Source organism: Anarrhichthys ocellatus, unplaced genomic scaffold, assembly GCF_004355925.1.
Source record: "Anarrhichthys ocellatus isolate YVR2014 unplaced genomic scaffold, GSC_Weel_1.0 scaffold2, whole genome shotgun sequence".
In the NCBI taxonomy this organism is placed as follows: domain Eukaryota; kingdom Metazoa; phylum Chordata; class Actinopteri; order Perciformes; family Anarhichadidae; genus Anarrhichthys; species Anarrhichthys ocellatus.
In genome coordinates this window covers 6895293-6922716 of record NW_022280032.1, presented here as the reverse complement: position 1 = coordinate 6922716, position 27424 = coordinate 6895293, and the positions used below count along the sequence as shown (strand labels likewise).

General features: G+C 40.7%; 2 protein-coding genes across 6 annotated transcripts; one reads left to right on the top strand and one right to left on the bottom strand.

The window, feature by feature from the left end:
• Positions 1–364: 364 nt before the first annotated feature.
• Positions 365–19688, bottom strand: tasor2 (transcription activation suppressor family member 2). 5 transcript variants are annotated; one of them, XM_031861538.1, is made up of 22 exons: positions 19227–19688; positions 18779–18927; positions 18396–18491; positions 18236–18308; positions 16599–16690; positions 16374–16511; positions 16081–16214; positions 15974–15990; positions 15613–15712; positions 15399–15493; positions 15158–15264; positions 14720–14792; positions 14519–14590; positions 12264–14399; positions 11098–11851; positions 10446–10899; positions 5098–8667; positions 3282–3404; positions 2479–2632; positions 2280–2385; positions 1874–2055; positions 365–1686 (listed from the first exon to the last, which is right to left on the bottom strand). In XM_031861538.1, exons 1-22 carry the CDS (start codon positions 19258–19260, stop codon positions 1589–1591), a joined length of 8757 nt encoding a protein of 2918 aa, XP_031717398.1. In that variant the 5' UTR covers positions 19261–19688; the 3' UTR covers positions 365–1588. The 5 variants fall into 5 exon arrangements, with proteins under 5 accessions (XP_031717398.1, XP_031717435.1, XP_031717407.1 ...); XM_031861575.1 differs by having other exon boundaries at positions 11098–11413; XM_031861547.1 differs by lacking the exons at positions 18779–18927; positions 19227–19688 and having other exon boundaries at positions 18124–18308; positions 18396–18768.
• On the top strand, positions 17898–24893 carry LOC116391205 (ankyrin repeat and SOCS box protein 13-like). Its single transcript, XM_031861588.1, has 6 exons — positions 17898–21373; positions 21847–22046; positions 22125–22275; positions 23075–23209; positions 23365–23556; positions 23638–24893. Exons 1-6 carry the CDS (start codon positions 21328–21330, stop codon positions 23796–23798), a joined length of 885 nt encoding a protein of 294 aa, XP_031717448.1. The 5' UTR covers positions 17898–21327; the 3' UTR covers positions 23799–24893.
• The last annotated feature ends 2531 nt before the right edge of the window (positions 24894–27424 follow it).

The window sequence follows — 27424 nt, the reverse complement described above, 5'->3', positions numbered from 1 at the left end:
TGACCGAAAGGACAAGGTCGCGGCTACAAGCGGCCGAAATGAGCTTCCTCCGTAGGGTGGCCTGGCTCAGCCTTAGAGATAGGGTAAGGAGCTCGGTCATCAGCAGGGAGCTTGGAGTCGAGCCGCTACTCCTTCGCGTCGAAAGGAGTCAGCTGAGGTGGTTCGGGCATCTAATTAGGATGCCTCCTGGACGCCTCCCACTTGAGGTTTTCCAGGCACGTCCAACTGGGAAGAGACCCCGGGGAAGACCCAGAACACGCTGGAGGGATTACATCTCCCAGCTGGCCTGGGAACACCTCAGGATCCCCCAGAATGAGCTGGAACATGTTGCCGGGGAGAGGGAAGTCTGGGTCAGCCTGCTTGGCCTGTTGCCACCGCGGCCCGACCCCGGATAAGCGGAGGAAAATGGATGGATGGAGGACGGTATACGCCTACATAGAGCCGGTGCAGAACCACTGCATAGATTACAATGACATCGTATGCGAGTGAAAAACACGTGTGATACACTTGCAGTCTACTCTTAAGACAGTTGAGGGTGATTCTATCAAACATTACAGCAATGGTGGTTGCAGACACACCCTACGGAGGTCTGCACTCAACTGACTGCACCTTTCTAATTTTATCAGTTGTACTTTATCCTTCTCATGCTATCTGCTGATCCAATTTAATGGAATCAGTTATAGCATTATGACCTTTAAGGTTTTGCAACCTTCTGTATGACGTGCTGCTGCTGTCTTGACCAGAACACTCCTGTCGAAGAGATTTGTATTCTAAGTGAGGCCCTCTTCTGGTTAAAGTTCTTACTTATGATTCTCCGTTGCGTGTTTATGAGTGTATTCATTTACCTACACACAAATCCTAAAGACAGTAAATTTGCCGTTTTGAACCGCAGGCCACTTCATCCTTCCATTCTTAACATTGTCACCTGCCTTTTTTTCCAGTTAGGATGGTCTGTGTGTAGTCAGGTGATTTGTTGTGTGTGGGTGATTATTTTTAAAGCAAAACAATTAAAGAAACATCTTTATTCTCAGTCAAATTTCTCTGTAGGGAGTCATCAAATATAAACATAGCAAATATCTTAGTAATAATGTTAAACTGTTGTGCTCCTTATTAACACTGTAGTTGAGGATAACTGTCAGCAACCTGTACAGTGTGCAGTATTATACTTAAATATATACATTATATACCATCTGAAAACAGCCTAATTTAGCTTTATTGTCAAACTGTACTTAAAACAAACACTAATGATTGTGCTGCAAATGTAAGACGCCAAGATTGTAAAGAACACAAAATATAAACTTTTAAAAAAACGATTTACAATAAAAATATATTACAAAGTGAATACAGTATATACACAGTACAACTGCCTGTATATTGGCATTTTTGTCACTCTAACCATTAACTGACTGATAACTTAGTGGACAAATGAAACAAAAGAACATGTCAAATCTTAAATCAATAATTATTGCTCCATACAATGTAGTATGTTTGAAATCACCATGAAATGATAGGTTGCAGGTTTCTCCTCACATCCAGCAGGTTTTTTATTGTTCTTGCACAGTTTGTGTGTTATCTGACTTTCTCCAGGTCAGGCTGTAAATGTTTCGCTTGGAGAACTCGTGAGGAAAGATTGGAGGGTCATCGTCAAAATTCCGTTCTTTCCAAATGCGCTGTCTGTTGTTGTATCTGTAAGAATACGAAAAACATGTCAATACTTATGTTCACTATATTTAAGAGGGTCAATGCACATTAATTGACAAGCACATCAGTCCGTCATGTAAATGGGCCAGACACCTTCAAAATAAAACCACAATATCATGAGGCTCAATGAGTGTAAAGGTACGGTTAATGTATTTGTGCGTTAGTGTCTCACCGGTAATAAAAATAGGGTAACGGGCCGATATATTCTGGACCTGCAAACGGACCAAACATGTGAGATAGTTGGGCAGGTCCCTTGACATGAGGTCACACTCGTGATAAGGCAAGACCTCCAGTATTCCAGCTTCTTGGCAAAAGTTTAGGAAGAGCTTCTTGTCTTTTGCCTCTTTACTTAACCTGGATGTGAGAAGAGACACAATGTTCAGACAGGCAACATTTTTATAAGGACAATCTGTGAAAGAGATATGAATTCAAACATAGAAGAAAATATATGGAAAAACACTGTCGTGGATGCTAAGAGGCCAGTCAGTAAAAAAAGACCAACAACACCTGTAACCTCTTATATAGGGAAGTGAGAAACAAGAGTTTTTTGTGGTTACTTTTCCAAAGTCAACCCCTACCTCGCGTTTTCTTTCAGCCGGCGGCTGTCTCTGTAGTGCATCATCCATTTCCACCTCCCCGTTCTGCTACGCTCTTGCAAGATTTCTGACATTGTTTTCATGTTGCCTTAAAATTCATAGAAAATTGATATCATGAGTTTATCATGGCTGCTTGAATGACAAAATCTAAAAGTTGGTATTCAGTAAAAAGTGCACATACAAAGGCTGAGGGGCTCCAGCGCTGCGCTGTCGAACATTATGAAGCCGCCCCTCGTGAAGAGCTCCTGATGGGTGAGGTTCACAACATCATCTGGTTCGTCAATTCCAGCAAACTGCACACCTGGTGACATCTTCAACTTGACCAAATGTGGGACCTGAGATAGCAGAAAGCAGTCAATTGGTAACTTTTATTTAAAAAAAATTACTATTTCATCATATTTGCTCAAAGTATCACTGTATCCTGATAGAAGTAGTACATGAGACAGATTATCTGGCTCCTCTGCCGCCCACTAGTGCTCAACATGGCGTTTGCAGGATTCCACCGCGCCAGAAGAAAAAAGCGCAGCGTTGATCAATATGAATTAAGGTTATTTTAGCGTATTGCCTATTTTTTGCCTCAAATGTTTTCAGAAAGATATTTTAGCGTACTCTTTAGCACTAAAATGAGAAAGTTTGCTCCGGCCGGAAGGGGGGCTTGGGTTTGGCTCGACTCTTTTAATATGATGGCCGGGTCATAAACTTTCTCCTTCTACAGTTAACAGTACAATAAAATGTTTCTGAAAACATTGGAGTCCAGAAAGGGGCGATGCAGTAACAGAATCTTGATTCATATTTGATCAGCGCTGCCTGGTTTGACTTTTTAAATCAGAATCAGCAGCTAACTGAGCCATGACCGCTGCGTTAGAGGCTCTTCGGCTCCGATTGGTTGGTTTCCTTTCAATTGCCATTAGGAGCACTAGGAGGACGCAAAGGTGCCAGACATTTTGTTCCCGTCATGTTCTTTTTCACCAGCTGATCAATTACCTCACAAATGTGCTCTGAAATGTCTTCATTCCTGAGGATGATGAGCAGAGATGAAGAACTATCCTCATCAAGGAAGAACTGGGATGGCTGTACAGCAGTGTGGCCCTCTGCCTCCAACTGTGCCTTTTTGAAAATCAAGAAAGAAATTTCCAAAATGTTAAAAGCCATTTTCCATCAGCAAGTCTTACACTGCTTTAACATTAAAATTAATCTCGTTTTGCTTTAAAATATGTTTTGATTGCAAATATGTAAACGACAATAAAATAAATGAATTAAAAACCTATTCGAATATGAATATTCGGTTGTGAAAAGAAAAGCAGCACTAACGTGGCTGTCTACCTCGTGCACTGAATGCACCACATGATAGGAGTCACACAAAATCGTAACACTGTGTCCTAACGGAAACCTTTCGGCACATAAACAAACCACATACCTATCAGCTGTCAGACTGGAGACGTAACCACTTAAAAGATGGGTGAGTTGGACATGCCATCTTCCTACATTTTTTTTTTTTTTCAACAAACCCCATTTTGTATTGTGATAATTACTGGAAATACAATATACCCAACGAGAAGTACGAAACTGGCAATCTTAGGTTCTTGTAGTGAAAATGAGGAGGTATAGTAAAGATATCTCCTCATTTTGACAGCTATTAACTAGGACCCAGCCATTCCTATTCCATTGCTGGTTTTCAAAGCAAGCAATGGGAATAAATAAAAACAGGGAATCTGACAAAGGTTCAGCTAAAACAACACGCTGCACACTATATCACTCGCAGCCAGTTAGGACATAATCCCATGGACATAATGCACAAAAATAGATGTTCAAACTAATCCAAACCATGTGTTTTTTAAGAAAGAATAGCCAGACATCATTTTTGATTTGTATAATAACCCCTTTAAAACCCTCATGGGAATAGTATTTAATGATACTCCACCCAAAATGTATCTTTCTGTTATGGAACACCCCCGCAGGCTTGAAAGAGAGCAGTGACATGTTCGTAGATGCTCCGTAATGAAGTTCAGAGGCTGTGATCAGTTTGGATTCAAAGCAGTTAGGACAAATTTCAGGCAGATTTGTATCAGACCTAAGTATGGCTGAAGGCACTTTTTTTGACAAATGTATTGTCAGTAGTTCTTTATTTATTAAAAAGGAAGAAATAAGTTTTGGGGTAAATATCAGAAATGCTTCTTTTCATCTCAGTGGGGCGTGTTGGTGTCTGTGTTTGATCAACAGACACTGGTAGGCTGGAGCCCTGGGAGGGGAACGTCAGAAAAAGTGAACTGAAAGTTCAGGCTTGGTAGGCATCCAAAAGTGTAAATGTTAACCTTATTTAATGTTTTTTTTAATAGGTCTTTATGTTCACTAAATGTGTGACAGTACTTTTGTAAGTGTAGCATTGGGCTGGCCACAGAGTAAGCTAGGACACAAGAAAGTATAGTTCTGGGATAGTGTGTGAGGACTAATACAGACGCAGTATATTAAGCCACATTTTGAGGAACTGTGGGAACATACTGATCATACAGATGAACAGCAGAGAAATCGCTTCTTCGTCAGAGGTAGACTTAAAAGATTGAATGGATGTTTCCACTGTGCAAACTTCCATCCAAGCTGACCACAACCTCTGATCTCCATTGAGGAGCAAACAAACGTGTGCTGGCACCTTCTATACAGAAGTCAAACATTGTCAACAACTACATTTTAGGTGGCATATCACTTTAGCTAGTTCAGAAATGCAAGTTGTACATGGTATATCCTTGAAGAAACATAGTCAATAGAAATACTGCATTGGAAGTGTGTTGAAAAGTCGTCTTACCTTGGTTTCCTCAAAGAAGGCATCTTCTGACATCACCAATATGTAGAATCTGTACTTTGTTTTACAGGATTTCTTCACAACTGAATTCAGATTACTGCGAAAACTTTTATCCAGCTCTCTCTTCATTTGATCACAAAAGTCAAAATGGTTCCCTGGTTCAGTCTTTGGGTAACCTATATCCATTCTGAAGTGCTTAGGTCTAGATGGGACCTTTTTGACAGCACAAACATCTTTCATCCTTGCCTTGTACAGCCTGGCACACTCTGAAGTCACACCAGAAACTCCAGCATGTTCCATTAGGTTCCCTGCTCTTTGAGAAATGTTTTGAAGACGCAAAGTCTTTTCCTCCTCTGTGGAATCTGCCAGGTCTTTCCTCTCAGACATGTCTACCTTGATTTTCTGTCCAACAAGTAACGGTGTGTCCAAATGTGTGGTCAAGTGATCCACTGAATCGTCCTGCTCCTCCAAACTGCAAAAGTGCACAGTCAAAGGACTGGTGCAAGGCAAATTCAGTTTGTCATGTGTGTCCTGCTGGCTGATGGGTCCCCTCTTAGTCCTTTTCATAAGATGTTTCATTTTTTCTGAGAAGATAAGGCACTCCTGCTCCATTGACGCCTCGGTAAGGTCATCTTGTATGCACCTCTGAGAAACCTGCTCCAGAAAAGAAGAAGATCTCTTCCGGGGGTTGTTATGGACCGTACAAGTGAGTGAGCTTTGAGGTCCCAGGGAAAGATCGTTGAAATCTGCATGTGAAGTTGATGCAACAGAGCAGTCTTTCTGAGTCATCTGAATGCTCTTTTTAGTTGTTTGCTCAATTTTAACTGAAACTTGGTTTCCACCATCGAGCTTAGGGGAACTTTTTGCAGATTCGAAAGACTGCACAGGGAGGGATGAGGGCATCTTGTTGAGTTTTGAAATGTCTTGTGACTTACTGTCACTAACATTTGATAACCAACTGCTCTTTGAAGAAACCTCACTGGCCACTTGCTTGTCAACATTTACTACTTCAGAACTTCTCTTGAGACTTTCTGTGTTTTTCACCAAGAGCATGGTAGCAGGTATGGTGTATGTAACTTTGAGGTTTTTAAACTGTTTATCTTTGGAGAAATGTGACATTACAGCGTTTTCAATTTGTCTGTTTTTAGAGATGTAATCCCCTTGACTTTCATCACTCTTAGATGGTTTCACTGCCATGATAGGACGCTGACTGTATGAACGTGGTTCATGACTTAAATTAGTTTGCGATGTTGTTGTATGTACATCCTGGTCAACATTTGGGTTAATAGCTTCCAAACTGTCAATAGTGGGAACGGATCTGTAGGTTTGACAATAATCTTGCCCTGGGGAGGTTTCCTGTATGTTATCTGTTCTTTCAAAATAGCGTTGAACTGATGAGTCAGTTTTCTGTAGCTGCAACTTAACACCAAGTACTTCCTCTAATTTAATTTTGAAAGGTGATATAAGAAAGTGACCTGTTGATTCTGTGTTCGGTTCTTGTGTGGTAGAGGCTGGCACCAAAGCTGGTGCTGTGTTGCTCATTTTCTTGTCCTTAGAGTCAATTGAGGTATGGCTTGACGCAAAGCAAGTGGTGATGTTCTTGCTTCTGGGGTTAGTGGTTTGATCAAGAGTGCGTTTCATATCAGCTTTTTCAATCTGGCTGAATTTGTCACCGAGGCTCGATTTGGAGAGGAACTTGTCTATACTTCGTAGAACTCTTAGAGTTCTTAGTTCAACATCAGGATGAGGATCAAGGTGAGGGTTGGCATCACAGTTAACTGTAGACCTGTGAGGCATCTCATCTTCAATTGATGTTGAGCCTCTGCCAAGACGTTTCTGAGTCGTGTTTTTGGAGGTTTCACTACCACTAAAGGCAGAAACACTAGTACTTCTAGGGCCAGAGGAAGTTATGTACTCATATGGTTTCTCATCCATAGTAGGGGTGGAGCATCGGTCGTCAGACTCACCTCCCAGATGGTTTGTATCACTTGCATCAATAAGTGATATTTTGCCAGCAGACAGTTCTGCCTTCTGAGTGTCCATTTGAGATGCGCTGCATACTTCTGTGGGTAAGACCGTTTCAGGGTAGGTAGTTTCACTGATGAATGGTATTTCTTCCTGGCCTTGAACAACTTTTTCAACCTTGCCTTGTGAGTGTGAATCATGTGGTCGTACTTTACCCTCCCCAGAGGTGTCTATTCCAATAAATGGAATTACAACCTCACTATGGATCTTTTCCAATGCCTCAATTGTTTTGTCGTTCCGTTTGAGATCTGTTTCTTTAGTGAGTTCCACTTCAGCTTCGCACTGAGGGGAATGAGTCTGATGATGAAATAGTTCTTTTTCAGTTGTGTTATCAACTTTTTGCTCTCCCTTAATTGCTTTGGTATCCCAATCTTCATGATCATCACTACTCTGATGGAAGTTTACCATTACTTTGTTTTGGCTTCCTGTTTCAACACTGTCATTTGTCTGGGGAATAGGCTCATCTTTGCACTTGTCGTCAGACATGGATAATGCTAGCTTCTGATAATGTACCATATCTGTCAAACAAATATAATTTTCTGAACTTTTCTCAACAGCAGGTTCATCAGAAAAAGGATCCATTTCTGATGGAGCATGAGTACACTTTTCTGAAATGGCAGGTTCATCTGTCAACACACTGCCATTTGCACACAGCTTTCTCAACTGCAAATCATGGCAGGGATCTTCTTTGTTGTCAGCTTGAGATGGTTGCTCATCCAATGGTGGTTCTGGATTACTCTCTGTGACGCAATCTGTCTTTACAGAGTTTGGGCTATCACATATAGGTACTGGGTGATCACTTAATTCACTGTCAGTGTCCACAGGTGAAATCCAACCGTCTTTCTCATCAAGTCCGTCTTCTTTTCCAATGTGATCTTCATCTTCCATCTCTTTACCTTCGTGCACTGAACAACAATCCACATCTTCATTCACATTTTCAGCCTTGCTAGGTGAAACTGCTTTCGGCTCCTCTGGAGGCAACTGCTTCTCATTTTCCAAACCATTTCCATTGCACACTATACCCAATTCTTCGTTTGTTGGATCCTCATTTGTATGACTCCCTTTTGGAGAAGGTTCTACATTGCCTTCTTGGTATGGCTTTTCTTTCACTTTCCAGTTTTCCCCATCTTTGGTTTCAGTTTCATCATGCTCAACTGTATGAAGCGCATCACCTGCTTCTCTGTTGGAGTCTACCTCTTCGTCTGTCACAGATTTGGATGAATCCATTCCATGTTTTTGGACTGAACTCATCTCTGTAGCTTCTGAATTTTCTATTCCATCCTTTATATCCGTCTTCTTATTGTTGCATCCATGTAACACGGGGCTAATTCCTGAAGCCGTTTGATTATTTTCTGGCTGAACGGATACTCTTTCCATTTCTTCTCGTACAGAAATGGTTGTTCCATCACCTTTACAACATGGTACATTGGTGTGCTCCAGACTCCCAGCATTTTGCAACGGGGTACAAGTCCTCTTATTTTCATCGGAACTTCTGACATCATTCATCTCATTAATGATCTCTCTGGAGTGTACCATCTTTTTGGAACGCTGGAAGCATAAAAATAAAACGGAATAAGAATTATATCAAGTACAAATATCTTTTGTTCACTAAAAAACCATGACTGGTGTTTCTCTCAGGGATTTTTTTAAGATTTCAACAATGAATACTGTAAATCACAATTAGAAAGGTAACCACAAATGCATTGTATTAATTTCGATATTAGAGGTATACTTCACCATTAAAATGATCATTTGATATACAAGTGGCAAATTTATGGTGAAGAAGTCCTTTAAGAAGATAGTTGCTGCCTGACATGCGGGTGCATCAGTCATAAACAAAGTACCATTTTGGCATTAAATTTCCCTGATTTTCTGTCCCCTTATCCATTTTATGCCCACCAATCGCACAGAGCCATAATACAATAAATAGGATGTTTGAAGGCATCCCCTGTCAGTTGGTTAAATCCCTATAGCAATCATACACTACATCAGCAACATGGTATGCACAGTCCATATGGTAAATGTGTGCATCACCAGAGGGCGGTACGAGACGGACATGTTAAGACACTGCTACTGCAAACCATTGGGTGCTTTAGAAGGTGGGATGGACATCCATTAGACTGCCCATTAGGGAGGGTTAAAGGAAGATGTGATTGGCCATCTCTGAAGCTCACCCTTAGGTCAACTGCAGATAATCTATTTCTGCTCTACCAGGAGTATGCATTGATGATTGAGGGGTTTGCATGGGAGCTGTGTTATCATGGACAATAGTTCTTGGTAGGCTCTCCCATTGCCAATTGATCAATGTCTATAGGCCATAAAAGGAGTGGTATGAACCCCCTTATGAGAAGTCCAAAACGGGACATAGCCACCTTATCCGGAATATGGAAAATGGGGCTGCTTCTTGAAGCCAAGCCTGGGAGGGAAGTTTTTACAGGACAGCCTTTCAGCTGGGCCTGGCCCAATGCAACTTTGCCAGCCTGAGCCCAAAAAAAAGGCAGGGCCTTTTCTGTTCAGGGGCCACCAACCACAAGGAAAGGAATGGTCTAGAACACTGTTAGTTTGGGCAACAGACAAAGGTGAAGTCCTTGTCTAGTTGATCACTAACCACTGAAATCAGCAATCAGTATGTAGAATTTCACCTTTAATGGACTATACGCAGTTGGGCACATTTCTCAGCTCCTGGATAGAAGCTGGACTCTCCTTGTCTGGAGTTGTCCAGGGTGCTGGCCTTGTGGATGTGAGGATACTCAACATCCTGGTTGTATGCTGATGTGTTGGAGTATCCCCCCCAGAGAATAAAAGGATAGCCCCCTTTTTGTTTGTTCTTATGTGCCAAATAGCATTTCATAGTGTTTATATCAGATGGTGGAACAGTAGAACCTGGTAGATTGACAGAATAAACCTAAAAGGAGTAGTGAATTGAACTCTGGAAGTCTTTCAGGGACTCAAGATTTGTCAGCATCCCAAGGGACATGATGTCTGAGAGAGCCCTGTTCAAAGTCTCCATTGCAGAGACAACTGTTAAGAGCTATGGACAAAATGTCTGAGCGGATTTTGCAGAGGGAGCTTGTGACTGTCATTCAGATGCCATAGCACTCTGACAGAAAAACAGTGGATTTTCCAATCCATCTGACCCTAATATCTTCAATAGTTCTCTATTGGTAGTCCCTTAATTATGTAAATTATTGTATGTTTATTACTGCATGGCAAGCAAACTAATCTGATCATTTATTGATCTATATCGTAAATACCATCTCAAAATCATGACAAAAACAAATGCATAATAGTTTGTCTTTAATGTAACATTAACATTAGAACCCAACCTGTTTTGCAATTGCCTCCTGTGGTCCCACGGATGACTCAAGTGCGTTTAATGTTTCACTTGCTTCTTTCCGATCAATGGACACAGAAGTCTCCTTTTTGTTGACTTGTGGATCTGGACTGACAATCTCGGCATTGGAGTTTCTCAGTGACAAGTCCAAAATCCCAGATCCTTCGTCCAACATAGAGTCATCTTTTTTGCTGAAGTCCAAAGCTTTTGAAATCAAAGTGTCTGTAATACTCGGGAAAGGAGCAAATGAATTGGCCTTGAGCTCAGACTGAGCTGGAGCATAAACCATTCCACTGGACACCTCCAAAGAATCACTCTCTTCTGAACATGGGTATGAGTCAACATGAAAGAACCTGTCTGTTGACCGGCTGTAGAACAGACCTATCCACATGTGGACGATGAGCCGCACTTCTTCATTGGTGTCTTGCAGGGAGAAATCCCATGGGCTATCGAAGATGTGAAATGCACAAAAATTAGCTCTTTCAGTTGAATCACATCTGAACTAAAAGTCCACTTTACCACATATTTACCATTTTTGTCAACTAGATACAAACGTATAACACTTAAATTATGTGAAGTCTAAAGATACATTTTTTACTATTACGTTATATTTCCTGTATAAATAAGGAATACAATGTACATACCCATGTAAGGCTCGGATGATGGTTCTATCCTTTGAGTCATTTGTAAACTTGCTGTCTACATTAAAGTCATAGTCTTCTTTCCATTGCTTTGTGACTTGGATAGATCCATCTTTGTTAACAAAGGTGCGGGACTGTCTGAACTTTCTTCTTCGCACCATGTGTTTTTTCAGGTATTCTGGAGTCCTGTAGTTTTGTTCACTACTGTCTTCCTGGCCAACAGAGGGGTGTAGTGTTTTAATTCCATTGCCATACATTGTCTGGTGATGGCGCAGCAGTCTGGTAGAACCACTTAAAGGGGATACCGGGAAAGGTGTACCTGGCAAACCCAACAGTAGAGAGGAAGACGGGGGCAATGAGTAAGCATGTTCTTTAGATACCAAACCAACCCATTCACTGCCTTCCACAAGAGGGTTTGGTGAAGTAGACTCAAGAGGCTGCATGGATCTAGCAGCAGGCTGTCTAAGCAGAGAATGAAGAACTGACTCTTGCTCAGGACTGGTAAGATCTTTCGAAAGGTCACAGTTCTTCAAACTTGTCTCAGTTTTTCTCTCAAGTGCTGGGTCAGGTTGTGGTGGAACCTGGTCATTACTGGCACTGAGTGCCAAGTCAGCAAGTAAGCTCAAAGCATCTGTAGATGAGCAAGCACTGTTAATTTTTTCCTTAACAGTCTTCCTGACAGAATTATCCCTAGTATACTCTTTGAATTTGAGTTTTTCACTGGCATAACAAGCTGGGGTTTGAAAATGCAACCACCCTGTGAAGACAAAACAGAGAGAAAAGAGTAACAGAATGAAAAAGTAGCACATTGAAAGCATTTGAAATATACTAACGTATTACTATTAGAAAACCTGTCACCAACGTGTAAACTATGTCATTGTTTCAAACAAAGGGATTGGTTTAAAAAGCCAACACCACCACATTTGGGCGCAGATGCATACGATGGACAAAATGCAGCAAAAGCAAGATAAGAGCAAAATCAAATGAAGAACTAGCAAAGACTTTGCAAAGACTTGGCAAAGCGCAGCGATAGCATGCTCAGGACAGATGCAGAGGTGACAAGAAAGATCCAAGAAAGGTGTCAGTTAGTTTTGATGTCATGCTCAATACTGAGGAGATGTTATAAATCATGCAAAAGAATCATGCAGAATTGAATAAATATGACTTACATTTCTTTTTAACATATTCTGTAGAGATGCCTTGATGCTTTTTGAGCGTTTTAATCCTTCCCCTTCGCGCAAAGATTGGTGAAGGCCTGTGTAGGATTTGAGGTTGTTTGTCTAAAATGGTTTGCTCTGGTTGAGTATCCCGACCATCAGTTTTCTGTATCTTATCTGCCGTCTCTCTAGGGGTCAGACCTAATGCATATGCAAAAATAGGGTCAACTGACAGCATCTTTGAAACTTCCTTGACACACACGTTGGTGTCCTGGACACTTGTAATTGCATAATTACTCTTCAGGTTCCCAGAGTGAGAGTCAACTTTGCCCTTCTTCAAAGAGGGATCCGTGCATTGGGCAGTATCTGCCGTTGTTTCCTTTGACACAAGGAGATCAATTTTTCTCTTTCCTCGTAGAAGAACTGATTTTAATTTACTCAACAGAAATTCACCCTTTTTGGCAATCTTTCCTGGGGAGAGGGTATCAGTGCGTTTTCCTTTAACTGCTTCTGAGGGAGGAGTTGCTGTTCCATCAGTCTTTGAAAAAAGCTCACTACTCTCTGAATTCAAAGTCAATGAACCACAGCCATCATCTGACGGTCCTAAAATACTGTGTTCAGGATTAACATCACTGACATGTTGAAGATGGTTCCTTCCATCCTTGGATGTTGTGGCCTCTGTTTCGCCCACTGCTGTCTCCGAAGTAGGACTGGACTCTTGCACCATTTTGTCCGAGTCATGAGCATTCACAGAGGTATCCACCAACATTTTTTCAGGACACTGTTCATCTTTTGTAGATTGAAATTTCTCCTTTAAAGACTTAATCTGATCAGCAAAATCTACAGAGCCATGAGGAACCAAGATTCTTCCACATTCGCTGATGATCGGCTTTAAGTCCCAGCGCTCCGTTTTCTTTCTCAGAGGACTCGCTTCAAAGTCCATAAAAATGGTGCTTTCCAAGCTCTGCTGTTCAGGGTCTGTTTTTTTCTCCTCTGGTACTGCTAATCCAACAGAAGCGGAGCTCACCTTTCCAGTTTTTGATGATAGGTGTCTAAATTTGCACTTTCGCATTTGTACTTTCCTCCGATCACTATTTGAAGGATGACCTGATGGTTTCTTTGCCTGGTATTTCTTCCGACTCAAGTTGTCATCCTCCACTGGTATTTTTAAACTGCGAGTTTTAATGCAAGCTTTAGATACCTTTTTCCGACTTTTGTAATGTCCCCTGCGTAGTTTCCTCCGTTTTGTTTTTGTGAGATTTGTGACCTCAGGGCAGTCCAAAACCTTTGTGGTTGCAACACTCTCATCATGCAGACAGTTCACTCCTTTGGCTGTTGAAAAACCAGAAAGCTGAAAGTCATTATGCTTTGTGGCAGACACAGTACTGATCATACTTAAACCCTCACCAGTGACAGTTTGCTCTGCCGAAGTGATGCTGACAATCAGCTCTGCAGGAAGGTCATCTGATATCGAAGGGGTCAGGAGATTTTTTGCCCCCGTGTCATCAGCTTTGATCAGCACACTCAGATTAGATTTGCTCATGTCTTTGGTGGCCTCTCCAGCTTGCACATCATCTGGTACAACACTTTGAGGCACAGTTTTTAAATCAACTTCTGATCCCACATTTGTTATACAAGTGTCCGCAGGTGTTTCACTGTTTACAGGAGATGTCTGGCCTGTCAACTGGTCTTCTGACTCTATGCCAACAGGTTTGACTGGTGGCCCTTCAGGAGATGATAGACAGATGTAGACATCATCATCAAAGTCTTCCATTCTCTCCTCTTGTCCAGCCGCCAGGATTTCTGAAGCCTTGGACAGTGGCAGTTGAAAAGACTCTGGTTTGCTCAGGTATGACCTGAAGCTCTGCCATGCCTTGTCGGTCCACTCCGGAGATGAGTAGAGGTGCTTGTGGGCATCTGGTACATCATACTGATCAGGAAAGATGCTGACTTCCCTCGTGGGACTTGATGCCAACCCAGGATTTATCAGTGATGCGTAAGTCTGCATATGCTGCGCCAAGACTTCACAGAGCTCTTCACTTGGGTCAATAGGTGTTTTCTCAACTTCACCCTCTGCATAACTCAGCACCGGTAGAACATGCAGGATTTCAGATGAGATGGCAAGCTTTTTCTCCCGAAATTTAGTGTCTGTGAAAAAAAAAAAAAAAAAAATCAAGAAAGTGTAACTGTTAAATCTTTGCTTTGTATTCATAAAATATCAACATATCGAATGAAAACATCCATTGTTAAACATATGCTGTAATCACCTCTCTGTATGACTTGTGAGTCTGGAAACACAAACATGCCTTGCAGGACATCAGTCACACTGGACCCAGTATCTGAAGAAAACAAATATACTGTATGTGGCTGATATGAACTTGAATCATAGTTGTTAAAAATGATAGAAATCAACAAGTTTTGTTGTGAGATTGACAGCATAGTGCTCTGTCATCCTTTTCATAGCTTACCATCATATGTGAGGAAATGGGTGGAGTGCAACAGGATAAGAAAACCACCATCATTCAGCTGAATGGTGAGAGCCTGTGCGTGAATGAGCATGTTTGTCAGGTACAGTTTTTGGATGTTGGATAGAAAGTAAAATTGTACAAACACATAATGCAGCACAATCGACAGAGAAAATGGTGAACAATTTTTATAATCAATTCATAGTTTGTCGTTCTTTGATAAAAACACCAATCATTTGCTTGTAACAATTGTAAAAATGTTAGGGTTTGTCTTGTTTTCTGCATTTCATATCAGTTTAAATTGAATACTTTAAGTTGCTCACTGTCACATTAAAACAACACTTGGGCTGTGATAAGATGCATATTTGTGACTATTATTTTTTTTTACAATTTATGGAATAAGGCCTGCAATCTCTGGCAGGATTATAAACAGAAACTCACAAGATCGTTCTCCTTGATCTCCTGCAGAAGTAGAGAGAGTGAGCGAGTTTCTTCCACCTCAGAAGAAACCAACTCACACAGACTGCAGTACAAGCCATCCAGAAAGACTAAAAAACATAAGAAAAAGCCAAATTCATTAATGAAATGTTCAATAAATCAAAGAATTGCGTTGAGACATTCCTTGAAGATGTAACTCCAGTGTAATATGGCTGATTTTTTCAATTATTTTCCAACAGCACACCTTCACCAGAAAAGCAGGTTTCAAAGGCAGCCCTTGGCAGCAGCTGTCGCAGATTGAACATGGAAATGGCTCGGTCTATTTTAACCACTGGTGGCCTTAAAAGGAAAAAAAAAACAAAGCACAGACAGGTTAGGTTAAGTTATATAATCTAAATTATAGAAGACATTAAAGAATAAAAAATGTGTGCATTTTCTATGAGCACATCTTAACTTACAGCACTACAGGGATCAAGGCCCCTGCTGTAGATCGCAGCCCAACATCATAGACCTGTGGGCCTATTTGAAGCTGGCCCCTCCACGGAAAGTACTGATGAACTAGGGGCAAAGAAAACATGAAATGAAACAATTATTTAAAATAAGAAAATAAATTTATAACGTTCCTTTGTCACTCAATGGATATTGGTACAAGAATATTGTATTAGAATATTGCTATGCATTTGTTTCAATGACATTTTGGCAGCTGTATATGAGCCGTTTATTGTGCCGAACTACTTTAGGGCAGTGCTATTGCATCTCTTTTTGATGGCAATAAGTATGGAGAAACACTAGGTTTGCCATTAATTATATGTTACTTACTGAGTTTTTTCTCCTCACTGAAAAGAGAAATCAGGAAACAATTAATCAACGTGACTTAACTATTTTCAATTTGTATGAAATGCAATTTGAGTTGCTGAAGTGAGTACCTTTTCTCCTGTGGTGCTTCAAGTGTTGCTTTGGTATCCGTATATGAAAATGACACAATGGCAATAGGACAGGCAGCGCTGGGCGATTGAATTGTCACATTGCTTCCATCATCTAGCAGCTCATACATGTAATACTGCGAGGACAAAACAAGACATATTTCGCTTATCACCATGCATTTAGGTACTCAACAATATTGTGCTCACAAAGATGTGTCAACACACAGACAGAGAGGAAAGACACAAAGTATTATCACTGCATGTTTTTCGATCACCCGCTACATGCCTCTACTTACCTGAGTTCTCTCAAAGGCAAGGAAAGAGCTGGTTTTGGGAGATACCGAGGGCAGCTGTTCGGACACATGGCAGTCAAATCCCACAGTGGGTGCAGTGAAGTTCTGGGTGTAGTTCTCTAAAACTTGTTTAACTCTACCCTGTTGGTAACAACAAAAGGACAATGATGTTCATAAATTGTTTTCCATGAGTGAAAACAATGTTGCACAATTTAATTTTTTCAATACCTTTGACAGCCTGATGATGGCAATGTATCCAGACTTCCCATGATACCAGCGATTAAGATCCAGACAGTCAGAGTACATTGATATGTAAACACCTGAGTAAACACAGAAGACTTTCACTTAAAAATAAATACAGGAATGGTCACGAAAGAGATTTTTCCAAACAACTGACACTCAGAGCAGCAAGGCCACACCCGGAAAGACAAATGTGTCACGGCTGTCAAGGACCACACCATTACCAGCGATCTGAACCCACTGCAGCTAGAGGTGAACTCAAAACAATGTCACATTAAGCTCTTTGTACAGTTTTTAATAAGACATAATACATACATTTCTTTACGCTCACCAATAACAGATTTTAAGATAAAAAAGAAAGTCGACGAGGAGTGAAAACTTTACACGCACTTAGTTCTTAGTTTCCACACGGCAAATCAAACTTTATTGATTCCACAAGGAGAAAGTGTAATCTCCCAGCAGCAGACCGTACCTCTAATGGTCACCAGATGATAGGATTTTGGTGAAGGTTTTATTATAATACATTCACAGTGAGCAAAGATAAGAAACTTGACAACAGGTCGCATTCAGGTAAATTCTCTCAGGTTGCAAGTCTGAATATCGGCGGCTGAACAACCTGGTTAGACAGGTTTGGTGTGTCTGTTATAGTCCCCCGCTAGCAGTGTGCTGCTGACAAAGTGAAGAAAGTTACGACATAATAGAAAAAAAAAAAAATGACTGTGTAACCTTTCAAAATGTCTCTTTCGGCCATTAGGCAATGCAGTCGTAACGTCAAAAAGAAATGCGTCTGTTATGTGAAGGTATTTGAGGAAGTCTGTCACAGGAACTTAAACAGAGTACAGGCAAGAACAGACATTGGATGTGAAGCACAACCTAACTTAACCCCGTGCAACGCTGCTACATTCAACAACATGTGACACAGTGGAGCTCTTGGTCTCGTGCGCAGTTTCACACCAACATTTACAGAAAAACAAGGACTTTGGCCATTGATTTACACCTGAGAACTTCCACACTTATCACAGTGTTTTGAGGGATAATAGACAAAATATTTGAGAGGAAACATTTAAAATGTGAAGTTATAAAGCAAAGCATCATAGGAATTCATATCACAGTTAAAGGAAACAGCTACTGGGAAACAGAAAACAAATGCTGTATTCATTGTCTTTCTGCTTTCAACACAATTCATATCCTGTGGGCCAACATTTAGTTTCTGTTTCACGGCAGAAAGTCTTCCACTTTCATTTTTATAATTCATGTAGCTTTTTAAACTTGCTTTCACTTTCAAAGGCAGGAGCGAACCAGACTCTCAACATGGACCTCTCTTTAGCTCGATCTACATTGCAGATACTTTGGACCGCTGCATGCACGAACAAAGGTAATAACTTTAAATAAAACAGCTTATTGTAATTATTTTAATTTGAATCAAGTGACTAGTAAGTAAATGCATGCTATATTTTACAACAGTTGTTGTTTCTAAGTGTTTACTTGGATGTTTTCTGCGTAGTAATATGACCTGTAGGTTGGTGGTGGTGGAGCTCTCTGTAGTAACATGTCGCTGTGACCTCACTACTGGTTGACACTACTGCCCTGTGAGAGGAGGAAAAACATGAATCAACATTATTTACCTGTCGAGGGATCTCCCAGAGTTGTACATGTGCTGTTTCCAGTGAGCACACCAGTTTCACTGAGTGCATTTGCCTTCAAACAGATACAAATATATCGATGTGAGCATAATCACTAGGATTTGTATGAGCATGAATTTTCTCAGTTGTGCCAGTGTTTTACCTGGTTGATATCCTCAAACAGCAAAAAGCCGTAAGATTCCTTCAGCTCCTCCTCTGAATAACCAAATTTCCGTCTCTTTTCACGGAACGCATTGTACTGGTGTAAAAAGAAGGAAGAAGAAATGAGTTTGAAAGCTGGATAATGTCATTTAAGGATATGTTTGAGGTTCCTCTTGTGGCATTTAAGAGCAGTTCCTATTTCCACTATTTCTTTAACATAAAGGATTTGATATACAAATGAAGAGATACATGAATCAAATGGGAATATTTACACACAAAAAAGTATATCTATGACATCAAACCCTGTGCCACTAATAAATAAACATATTTAAGGTTAGCCATTACACGTGGCTTAATGTTTAATGACTAAAGGTGTGCACTGACCTTTTCTTCCAGTGCTGTGTTTTTTACCAGCACAGCGGACTTATACCTGAAAGACCGTCTCGACTCCTCGTACAAGTACGCACTTTTAAGTGGGGCCAAAATACTGCTTTGAAAGACATCAGACCGTTCTGAGACAGGTACTAAAACACCTAGAAGTACACAAAAGGACAAGTACAATCGTTAGCATGACATGCAAGCGACACGAGCGAAATTACAGCGAATTGTTCTTCAAGGGAAAAGTTTCACAGGGCTGGGACTTTTTGTACTGTGAGACACGACACCTTGTCCACGCGTCCTTTTCTTTTAGGCTAATCACACGAGAACAGGAGGTGGATATCTCACAAATACTTGGAAATACATATACGATCCACATTTCTTGTTGAAAGTTACGTTACACGAGGAGAGGAAGAAAAAAAAAAAAAAAGCAGACAAAAAAGAAGCTCGTCACCTTTACTCGAGGCACCACCATTCCCACTTTCCATTGCTGAATACTTATGACATCTGTCGTTCTCGTTTTGCCCTTCGATGAAAACAGTTGTTCTTAAACATTACAATATAAATATGAAGTCCCATGTAGTGCTGTAAACGAGAGAACCGTTCAAAGTAACTTGAGCTTTCGCCGCAGTTTCAACCGACATATTAATGCGACAACCAGGAAGTTACAGAAAATATGCACCCGTCCGAACACGTAGGAGGAAAAACGTCCAGTTAAATCCGCTTATTTTGGGCAATAAATCCTTTTTAGTTAAGACAGATCCTCGGTCTTCTGACAGGGCTGATCAGCGCGTGTATATTCCGCTTCGAAATAGAAACAGAAACCTATCGAGGAGAAACCTCCATCTTGAAAGTCTACACCAAACTGGTCGTGTTGGTGAAGCTAGTCTGCGCCTGCGGTTCTCTTCTCCTCTGTGTGTGTGTGTGTGTGTGTGTTGTTCTCTATTCAGTGAATAGTGAATGATTGCTAGCTATGAAACGAACCGAAATCGACAAAAATCGCGTTTCTACCCGTTACGTTAACAGCCTGGCAGTGTAAGGTTATAATTTTGATTGTATAATAAATACATATGTATATGCACATTGTTTTTTAGGTGTAACTCTAGAGCTTGAGGAGGTAGTTGGATCAGTGCTAACTGTTAAAACACTCACATTGAGGCAGCACCAAACTTTTACTTTCATTTCTGCCGATATAATAATGTAAGTATTTGTGAAAAGAAACCATTAGCCGACAGAGTTTGGATTAAAGACCATTCTGCTTCTGTTGGTCGTTAACAAGTGCACACTAACTTGGTTTGAGGTTAAATACACTGTGGTGTATGGTTGAGTCTCGTGGCTCTCATCGTCAAAACCATAACCTGAGTGGATGTAGTCTATGTGACGTCTCCTATAGGGGTCTGAGGAGCCTTGTGAAGCTAGGTGGCTCCTGTCGGAGTAGACACTCAAAGCGGACACGCCCTTATTGATCTAACTTTAAGCTTTAATATAATTTACATGGGTGAGTTAAACAAAAGTTTCAGTTGCATTGGATGAGGATAATAGCTTTGGAGAGCTAAACTGTTTTTTGTACCAAGCTGTAAACAGGTTTATTTCTGCTTCTATGGAGATCGATTTGCTTTCAGAGCCAGCTTCAAGTGGACATTTAAGGAACTGCAATGTTTGGCACTTCAACGTTGGCTTCATTTCTCAGCACCGGAGATTGCACGGACTTGCAATACATGTTTGCCTTTTTATTTTTGCAATGCAATAAAAAAATGTACAATGACCCCAAAGAGTCATGTTGGGAATTATTTTTTTGAACTTCTTTTATGTTGCCTCTGAATGTTTTCTCATTTCTCCCATTTTCCATTCCCCTGAACCCATAGGAACATTTAGTGTGTTGGTACAGTCCACAAAAGGTATTACAACATCTGTTCACTCGAGTCTGTTGTTCATATTTTGATAAAAACTAAAAGGATCTCACAAGCCGCCACTGTTTCAGCAGTTGCAAACACTAAAATTGGTCTACAATTCAGAGTTGTCAGACCACACGAACACAGCATGTACCTGCCCAAGCATGATGGTTTAACAAGGGGGACTCAGTAGTTTCTGGGCCATCTGTGGCTACACCCAAACATATTTAGCTGCACTGCGCAAGTTAAACGCTTTATCTTAATTGGTTAACTCATAAGTAGGACATTATGTTCAGTTTCATGTGGTTCTGATGTCCATGAACCAGGAGGTTCTAGTAAAGGTTCGAGTAAATAAATACATTTTCCCATTTTTTTCTGCATTGTTAAATAGGAATAAACATTTGTTTTTTATTTTTGGTATTTATATTTTTTATATTTATGGCATTCAATTGTTTTACTTGATTGATTTTCCAAAAGTCAGTCGCCTACATCTCCCAGAGTTCATAGCTTTTGTTTGTTTTGTACTGGACGTCAACGTCACTGACCACCCCGCGTGTTTTACGGTAATGCAGCCCTTCCAGTCTTTACTCTTTTGCCTCAAAATGAACAGCATGTTTGACTGAAGTCTTCGTGGTCGACGGAAAAGAAAAACGGTAACATGAAATGATGGAGATCACTCGGACCAGACCGTCCTTGTTTGGAGAAATCGGTAAGTAGCTTAGCCAAGCGAATGACCGGATGTGGCTGGTATCCATGGCTGGTAGCTACAAGAGTTTCCATTAGCTTTGATGTCATGGTGGCTAGCTGTCACACGTTTAGCTAGGCCATTGTGAGCTAGCATGCTCTCTTAAAGTGCCTGTGAAAGCACTTTAAGCATAAGCTCGTTGCGATTGAACAGATCAATGGAGCCAGTAACACACACCTTACAATGTAATACGATCCAATACACTAGTGCTGTAGCTCGTGATAGTTTGGATCATGCTCTACATTAGTGACTTTATTATTTTTCTGTCATGTTTTTGAGGAAGCTAATTGTGGATCTTTTTCTCTACTTTGTGCTTGAGGCTAAATATAAATAAAGTTATATTTCAGCTGTATTTAAATGGTTGGAATGACTAAATAAACTTGAATCATAATTCAACATGCAGACACTCGGTATTGTTTGGCTTCACACATTTGCAGCTCATGGTCTTGGATTCTGGACGGACCGGTCAGCGGTGCATGTGGCCGCTGCAGAGGGCCGGGCCCTCCAGCTGCAGCAGCTGATCCTGGGCGGTGCAGCAGTTAACATTGTGGCAATCGACTCCATCACCCCGCTGCATGAGGCGTGCATACAGGGACAGACCCAATGCGTCAGACTGCTGCTGGATGCTGGTGCACAGGTGAGATGGTGTCAGAGATGGCTTCCCCCATCAGTGCACGAGGGACTCTTGTTTATTGACTGTATCTGTGTCTTCCAGGTGGACGCTCGTAACATCGATGGAAGCACGCCGCTGTGTGATGCCTGTGCAGCGGGTAGCCTTGAATGTGTCAAGCTGCTGTTGGAGTACGGAGCAACAGTTAATCCTCCACTGTTTACCTTCTCACCACTTCATGAGGCTTGCATGGGAGGTGCGTCTTGTTGCATACAACATCGCACAGGGATGTATGTATGTTGAGTCCTGTATCTGTGCATTATCAAGAGGTCTTTGTTTCAGTTGTCCTGCATTGCCAAACCTGTTTCTAAACAGTGCTTGTGTTGTGTCAATGCAGGTGAAAGGTGGGGGAACTAGTTATGTTCCTGGAAAAGTCAATAAAACATTCATCATAGCAGGCTGTACCTTCACGAAGGGAGTCAGTGTTCTTCCTGAATAGAGCCAGGAACACATCTAGCTCAAGGCTAAGTTCATACATGTTGTAACAAGTTTAAAACTTTTTAAAAGTCTCCTGTAATAGGACATTTCTCCAAGAGGCAGGGACGTGGAACACAAAACAGGAAGAGAGTGCAGAAATGTGGAAAACAAATACAATACCAGAGCTCTTGCTTATTAATTAAAAGCCTTTTTAGAGCTAGCAATGAATCAGAAACCAATTATACAATTACCATTAAGCCTATGGGACAAACGTGGACTGGTTATGCTTGCCTAGGAATTGGAACACACTGGAATGATTGCAGCATTGCTTTGAACATGGAAGTGACGAGTAAGAAGAAAGCTTTAAAGTGAAACTCAAAATCTATTCATGCTGAACAACATCTTCAGTACTCTGTGAAGGAAACTACAATATGCAGCCACCTTTTAAAGCCCACAGGAATTGGGTGTTAGATACTTAAGACCGAATTTCTGGTTGGAGTACCATATCTACATTAACTTCTCTTAGAACCTTTAATTTAGTTCTAAACCGACTTTATTTATCCCGTCTCTCCCAATAGGAAATTCCGATTGTGTTCAGTTCCTGATTGATCAAGGAGCTTTCATGGAGGCCCACGACTGCCACTATGGGACGCCGCTTCACGTATCCTGTGCAAGGAAACATTATGACTGCGCCAAAGTTCTCCTCAATGCAGGTGAGGTCAAGTTTGTCTTCTCGGTCAAAATAAATATTTTTGGGTCCAATGATTATTGATTATAATGCATTTGCAATTAGCGTATAAACACAAATGCTACAAACAAGAAGTATTTCTCCTTCTTCATACAATTTTCTCTTACTTTTCCCCAAAAGGGGCAAATGTGAATGCTGCCAAGTTACATGAGACGGCCCTTCATCATGCAGCCAAATCCAAGAGGGCTGACTTGATTGATCTACTTGTGGAGTTTGGGGGGAACGTGTACGCCAGAGATAACCTGAACAAAAAACCCATCCACTACACCAGTCTGGGCTCTACACCTTATCTCTGCCTTGAGTTCTATGAGAGTAAGTGTGTTTATTTTAAGCCAGCATGCTGTCACTGTCAATATATAGATCATCTCATCTCTGTTGTTTCCTCTTCCGTAGATACCCCTCTCAGTCTACAGCAGATCAGCAGAGTGGCTGTGAGAGGAGCTCTCGGCAGCAGAGCACGGGAAGTCGTTTCCCAACTGAACTTGCCCAATCGCATCATACGTTTTTTGTCCTACATGCCACCTCAAGTTATTGAAATTGAATCACCTGTGTGAAACTTAAGGCGCAGCTCTTTAGAAGGTTAATTCTAGACCAGTTATGTCTGCTGACATCTCCTCTCCGGAAAGTCATATGACAGGATGTTGAAGTGAAGAGCAGAAGAGCAGCACAGATCAAATGTCATAACACTTCAAGACTAGAGAGATTTCTTAACTTGAATAATCAGACTGCTTGCCCAGGCACATTTGACAGCGTTGAAACATGTACCATGATCTCATCATGATGTTCTGGCTAACCTGTCGGTAAACAACTGTAAGCTTACACATCCACTCGAGTTATGTTTAAGGCCACCAAATTAATGTTAAGTCCGGCATTTACTTTCATTTAAACCCTTTGCTGCAAAAACACCCGTCTTCTCCTGGAAGTAGATGAGTCTCACCCATACAGTCTGCATGAAGGACAAACAACCGTAACAACTAGTGTAAACCCACACAGGTGATATGAATCAATTTGTCCTCTTCTCAGGAATGTCAGCATACATACTCTCTTATTATCTTTATCTTTTAATCTCCGTATTACTACGTGGAGTCATAACGTGACCTCGCATAACTTCCAGCATAGCTCAGCCCACCTTCGCCCGAGCAGGGGCGTCGTCAGCCACACCTTAACAATGCATTCCCAGAATGTTTGGCCACAGAACAATTTCACATTACTTTGAATCAGTGATAATATCAAAAGTGTTGCTTCATGGAGCTTAAAATAAACATGAACCTGGCTTGCTCGTCATGGGGACTTCATCATAGATCTTGTGATACTTAATTGAAACCAGAGGGAACATGAAGTAGTTTGCTAGGATTATGTCACTGTATATATTATGTAACTGTGTACTTTGAATGTAAATTTGTAAATAATACAGATGGTTCTACCTCTATTCAATTTGTGTAAATAAAAAGACCACTACGGGGCTATTTTAAAAATAATTCTCTCGTGTTGTGTCTTCTGTTGTAGCTGAACTGCGAGTATCAATATTGGTTGTTATTGTTTTGGTTGTTTCTTTCAGAAAAATATTGCTTTAAAGGGTTGCACTTGTCAAAACGACACTATGGTTATTAGGTCATTCAGTCCAGACTTTTCAAACTTTTTTTTTGCCTTCGGCAGCTCACATTACCGCATTTTTTGAAAGGGAGGAGTGAGTCGAGGGGTATTCAGTTGGTTGCATTCGTTCACAAGTGTGTCGGAGAACTACAGTGGCCGTCAGGTAATGCAAAAACGTGATGAAATGATCTCTCTACAGCCAGAGGTTGGCTTGACCATTCTGGCTTACGGTAGAAATATGGCGGACTCTGTGAAGAGGACTAGCTCCATGTAGACATGAAGGGCTCACTTTCAGCTAACGCAAACACGATTCTTAGTTCCAGGTGATTATTCACTAAAATAAACAATTATGACTATTCTATGAATCTGCTAATAGATCCCCCACGAAATGCTACATACTGGCCCTTTTAATTATAAAATATTTGTAGTTTGGGAGCTTTTGAGCTCAAATGTGAGACCTCCCGGATGGACACATGGATCTGAAATATTCAGTTCAATTAAGGGCATCTCTTTGTAAATAAGACCCTACGTGATGGGTTTCAGAAAGATTGAGGAACCCATAAGGACCCACGGTGACACAGTTGTCACAGACACTTTAAATATCCTGGAAAGTCCCTAAGTGACACATACTGAACATCCTGGAAAAGTCATGTGACCGTGAGTTTATTTGTGTACCAATGGCATCACTTCCAAAATGGCCGCCTGGCTGGTCAGCACATTTGGCAGAACTAGCTAATTTCTGCTCAATTGATTCAATTATTTTTAGTTAAAATATGTTCTTTTGTTGAATTCAAAAGACGTTTAAACAAAAAAAAATAGGCCAAGTTGATTGGTTTTCAAATAAAGAAAACATCTATATGTAAACGCCCAATATGACATATATGTAACATTTCAGATCTTTGCCACTAAAAGGTAGTATTTAGAAACTATTTTCAGAAATGTGTTCTATGTGGTCTGTTTTATATCCCCTATAATTTTCCTTTAAGGACAAATGGGTTTTGGTTGTTATGGGTTAATGTCTGTGAATAGTAATATAAGTGCAGTTAATGGTGTAACAATAGGGGGAACTAGGTCTGGAAACTTTACAAAAAATGAAGAGACTTCCCCAAAACTGGTGAATATGCAGGAGGAAATATGTAAATATCAGGATAACAATTCTGTGATTAGGCCTCAAAGCAGCAAGGCTGAGATCCTCTTTGCAAGGCAGTCGGGCATACACTGGATGTTGAGAGTGGGCAGACAAGCTGGAACCAAATGAAAGATTACCAAAAAAAAAAAAAAGACTGACATCACCACTTAAAAATGTAAAGAATGCAGTAATTCTCCACCAGAATGCTTTAAAACTGAATTTCCAATCAGCTTAAACAACTTACACAAAATCATCAAAACCATCTTAGGAAATAAGGCTAAACGGAATTAAAGATTCACATAACTCAACAGTTAACTGAACAAATAAAATATGAAAACATCTCGCATATAACTGCTACATAATCGAGTGGATTAAGGCTGATGACGTATTTCCTGTCTTTAGCCCCTCCTTCCTCTACCGTTACCCATAGCAGTACATTGCTAGCCAAACGTTAGCTAGCAGCTAAAGATGGCTTGTAGAGGACAATACAAAAATACAAAAAGTAAAATACTGGCATAACGTAAAATGTAAAATCAAATGTGCTTGAATAATACGAGGTTACAGGCGTTAAACCTAATAATTTAACGTCAAGATAACATCACGACCGCAAGACTGCTGCTAACAGTATTAGCTCGGTGTTACCTCCTGTTAAACCGAGCTAACCACAACAACCTGTAACACTAGTTCCTACTCACGATATAACTTCCGGCTTTTCATTTTGGTTTTATGGATGAAGTCCCTTAATATAAGGAATGAGGACATGTTGCTTTCAGGGCACGACTTGATGCAAATTATCTAGAAAGCAGAGAAGCCAACAAATAGAGATATTTATAAAAACAGTGTGGTAAAATAGAATAGAAAGGAGCTAAACTAGGTATGAAATATTTCTTGAATTGTCATGCAGGCCACAAGTTAAATGTGTATCTGATGAAGATGCTTTAAACAAACAGTGATGAATTCACGTAATTTGGTAAAAAAGAAAGACAGCCACATTCGGTGGAGGCGTTGAAAATCCTAAAAACTTTCAGATTCCTGAGCTTGTTATTTGATCCTACCTCAACCCCCAGCTGTCTCCACTGATCCCATCTAGGAAGGTGTTAGGTTTGTAAGAGACACATCAGGACAGTACGAGATATTGTCCTTGGGGAACCACTGAGCTAAAGCTTACAAAAATAATAATCAGGGACAATGGCAAAAGGATGCCAGGTGTTTTTTTACATGAAGTGATACCTTTTAAACTCTCAAAGACTGCATTCGGCAGCAGTACATTGTTCATCCAACAGCGTCTTACTTTAGCAGAAAATACATTTTTGAGGAACACGCTATCTTATCAGCAAGGTTGTTGAGAAGCTGTTATTGTTGGTGGCTCACAATGCGCTATAAATACTGCAGGTTCAGCAGCTGACAATGTGGAAGAGGCCCTTTCAGTCAAATGGTAAGTGTGGTGTGCAGCTGGGG